The following is a 3,230-nucleotide window of genomic DNA, read 5'->3' on the forward strand; positions in this document are numbered from 1 at the left end:
AATATCACCAAGGCAACAGATAATATTAAAGTTGGCTAACTAACTGCAATTTGAAATTAATTTGACAGAAACTTTTCTAGTTGATCTGGATGATTCTCTGATTGAGCGTGCAAAAAATCACTGGAGAATGAAATTGGCTCAACTGTCAAATGGACTAGTTGGAAAAGTTTCTTTTGATTGTCATCCAGGAAGTGCCATTGGGGCCAATTTAGGTTGAGGCTGTTACTTACTAAGGTGAATTATCAACTTGCAAGGGATAATTTAAGTAGCTCACTGAACATGGTATAACAATCATTTTGTTTAGAGTAACCAATTACATGCAAGAAAACAAAACAAGTTTTTTACCTTGCACATGTCTTGATGGCTGAAGTCAACAGAGCTTGATTTTATTCGCCAAGCTAAATGCAATATCTTTTGCAAGGTAATATTTCACCTTGATGTGTGAACAGCCTAAACAGTCTTTAGTAAAACTATTGCATCCAACCCCCTTTAGAGTATTCTCCATACAAGCAGTAAAAGTGCATACCAAGAGGCTAATATACAAAGGAAATGTAGGCTGTTGACTTGTGAAGTAATTGACTTAGCTTACCAAGTTAGATGAAGCTTTGCTGACTGCAACCATCCAATCATGTGCAAGGAGAAATCTTGTTTTCTTTGGGTGATTGGGTATTGTTTGTAAATTTTCATCACATTCACTATGCTAAATGACATACCCATTGCATGGTGATAATTTACCTTGGTCAGCCATGAAGACCTTGCTAACAGGGTTGTTCACACAGGTGGGAGTTGTGATGCTGTTACTACTTTTTAGGGGCCTAAAAATCAACTGCAAACATTTCATGGAATTTGCATACGGCAGTTGATAGACACAACCGTTAGGCAAATTTCGGCCTTTAGGCCGGATATGGCCTAGCCAGTATTCCAGCTTAACGTACTGCTAGTTATTTATTGTTGGATCTGGCCTAATCGATTTGTTGCATTATCATGAGTTCCCACAATATCATCGAGTCACAATATCATCCCGCACAGTAACCCCAATTACTGTGTCTAAATAGCAGAAGCAACGCGCAGCTACCAGTCTCCGTAAGGTTGACCTAGTACGTTGTGTCTTTAACTCTGAATGGACTGAAGAATTATTCTTCGTCCAATGCGGCAACAAAGCCCTGTGTTTAGTTGTGCAATGACACCAACAACACTTTCAATCGGTCGAATCTCAAGGGACATTTCGATGCCAAGCACGAGCACACATACAGAGACTACATTGCGGATGAGCAGAAGACTGAGGCTGCTCGCTTGCAATCACAGTTGGAAACAACCTTTCCTTGGACACCTTGTTTCTTCTGGCCTAGGATTGCCTTCTTGACCTCCTGAAATGGCCTAGTAGTCCAAAAAGTTTGCTGGCACCTGTATTAGAGGAACATTTATCCAGTGTTGCAATAATCTTGCACAGAAAATGGAGGGGTTTAAGAGGCAGAAACAAGACAAATTCTTGTACAAATGCTTTAAAATGTCTCTCCACCGCTGCATCTGAAATGCTAAGGAGGTATTTGACAAGTGTTCCCATTTATGTCTATGGAAGTGGTTGACAGGGCAGCCAATCATGAGACACTACATGAAGCATGTCAAGACTACAGACAAACCGCTGCTCTGAAAATTGTCTAAAAACATCTGAAAAACCAAACTTTTTTCAACCACTAATTTGTGTTCCATTTAATTAAAGGGTTTTGGTGGTTCTTTTGCAGTGTTGGCCTTTCAGACAGCACACATTTGTGATATCAACCTCTAAATGGACATGTTCGAGTCTTGACTTCAGATTAGTAGACTCATAGAACAGCCAGCTTTTACAAAGCATTTTTTCATCAAACTTTGGGTAGTTTTGCTGAAGCTTTTAGAGCAACCCACAGCTGGTGGTCACACCAAATGACTTGCAAGGGGCTCAAGAAGGCTTTATTCCAATTCTAAGTAGTGTTGAAGTCAACTCAATTCTGGAATCTCCTGAATACTAGGAGCTTGCTTAGAATGACAGCCTGCATTCCCATTGGATCTGTGTTTAGAATCTCCAAACTGAAGCTGTAAGGTGCTTTAAAATCTTCAAAAAGCTAATTGAAGTTGACTCTTTACCAATTAAATTTAAAGGACCCAGAGAAAAGCAGAGAATGCTGCACCAAACCGTTTCTCACACGGATACTCTCAGTGTGACTGAAATGGTCAATTTACCTTACAGGATAGACCAGATGCTCTAACTTCTGTACGAGAAGTGCTGAGGGTAGGAAAGGCTCTGGCAGTCTTTTACTGTATCCCATGGGAATAGATATTCAACCATGCAACCATGTTCCACCCAAATTCACATCTTTATAGTAAGGTTCCAAACAGTAGATAAGATCCAGTGAACAATAAACCCAATCCAGCTCTAAACAAACATTCTGTATTTTGTGTGAAGCAGTTACCTTTAAGCAGCCTTTATACCAAATGAATTTATTATATTATTATCCGTACCTCGACTGTTGGCAAACAGATTATAATCATTACAATCTCCTTCAGATCGGCGCGGTGGGGCCTCCATCAGAGCCAGGCTCTCCTCCAGCTCGGGACAGGTCCGGACAGTAAGGCACAGTAATGGCTTGGCCAGGACATGTTTAAGCATGGCAGAGTTGAGATCTCGCGCAGTGGCTGAATTAATCTCCATCACTTCATCGCCTATTTTTAGACCTGAAATTGAGAAATAGACATATTAGAGACACTGCATTCCCATCAGTCTGCAGAGAGCTGAAAGATCAGTGATTGAGCTCTCCATTTCTATAGATACATTCAGTTTACAAATTATTATCATTATTATTACTAGACAGTATTTATATAGTGCCAACATATTATGTAGCACTGTACATTTAATAGGGGTTGCATATGACAGAGAGATACAGGAGGAGAGGATCCTGCCCAGAAGAGCTTACAATCAAAGAGGATTGGTGAGCATGTAGTGAGGGTCTTAAGAGACAGAAAAAGATGGGTTTAAAGGGCTCAAGCTAATCAACAAAAGTAAATACACAATGGAAAGATAGGATATCAGGGGCTTTTAATATTTTCTTTAAATAAGGCACCTATAATACATATTACCTTTTTATTACAGCACATTGTACCTTTTCCTGTGCTTTGAGAAGTTTTAACCCCATACATGCAGAAAGGTGAAACAAAGGATGTGATCTCTTTTTGGAGCAATTGGTGCTAGATTATTA

The 3,230-nt window shown here is 39.8% G+C and overlaps 1 protein-coding gene across 1 annotated transcript in view; it reads right to left on the minus strand.

Moving 5' to 3' along the window:
- The window catches only part of TIAM1 (TIAM Rac1 associated GEF 1), a gene marked incomplete in the record, with an annotated part of 223,878 nt that overhangs the window by 41,234 nt on the left and 179,414 nt on the right, over positions 1–3,230 (minus strand). Inside the window, 1 exon segment of the mRNA XM_072398139.1 lies at positions 2,497–2,709. Within this exon segment, the coding sequence (XP_072254240.1) occupies positions 2,497–2,709 (213 nt within the window).

This window comes from Pyxicephalus adspersus, chromosome 1 (assembly GCF_032062135.1).
Source record: "Pyxicephalus adspersus chromosome 1, UCB_Pads_2.0, whole genome shotgun sequence".
Taxonomy (NCBI): Eukaryota; Metazoa; Chordata; class Amphibia; order Anura; family Pyxicephalidae; genus Pyxicephalus; species Pyxicephalus adspersus.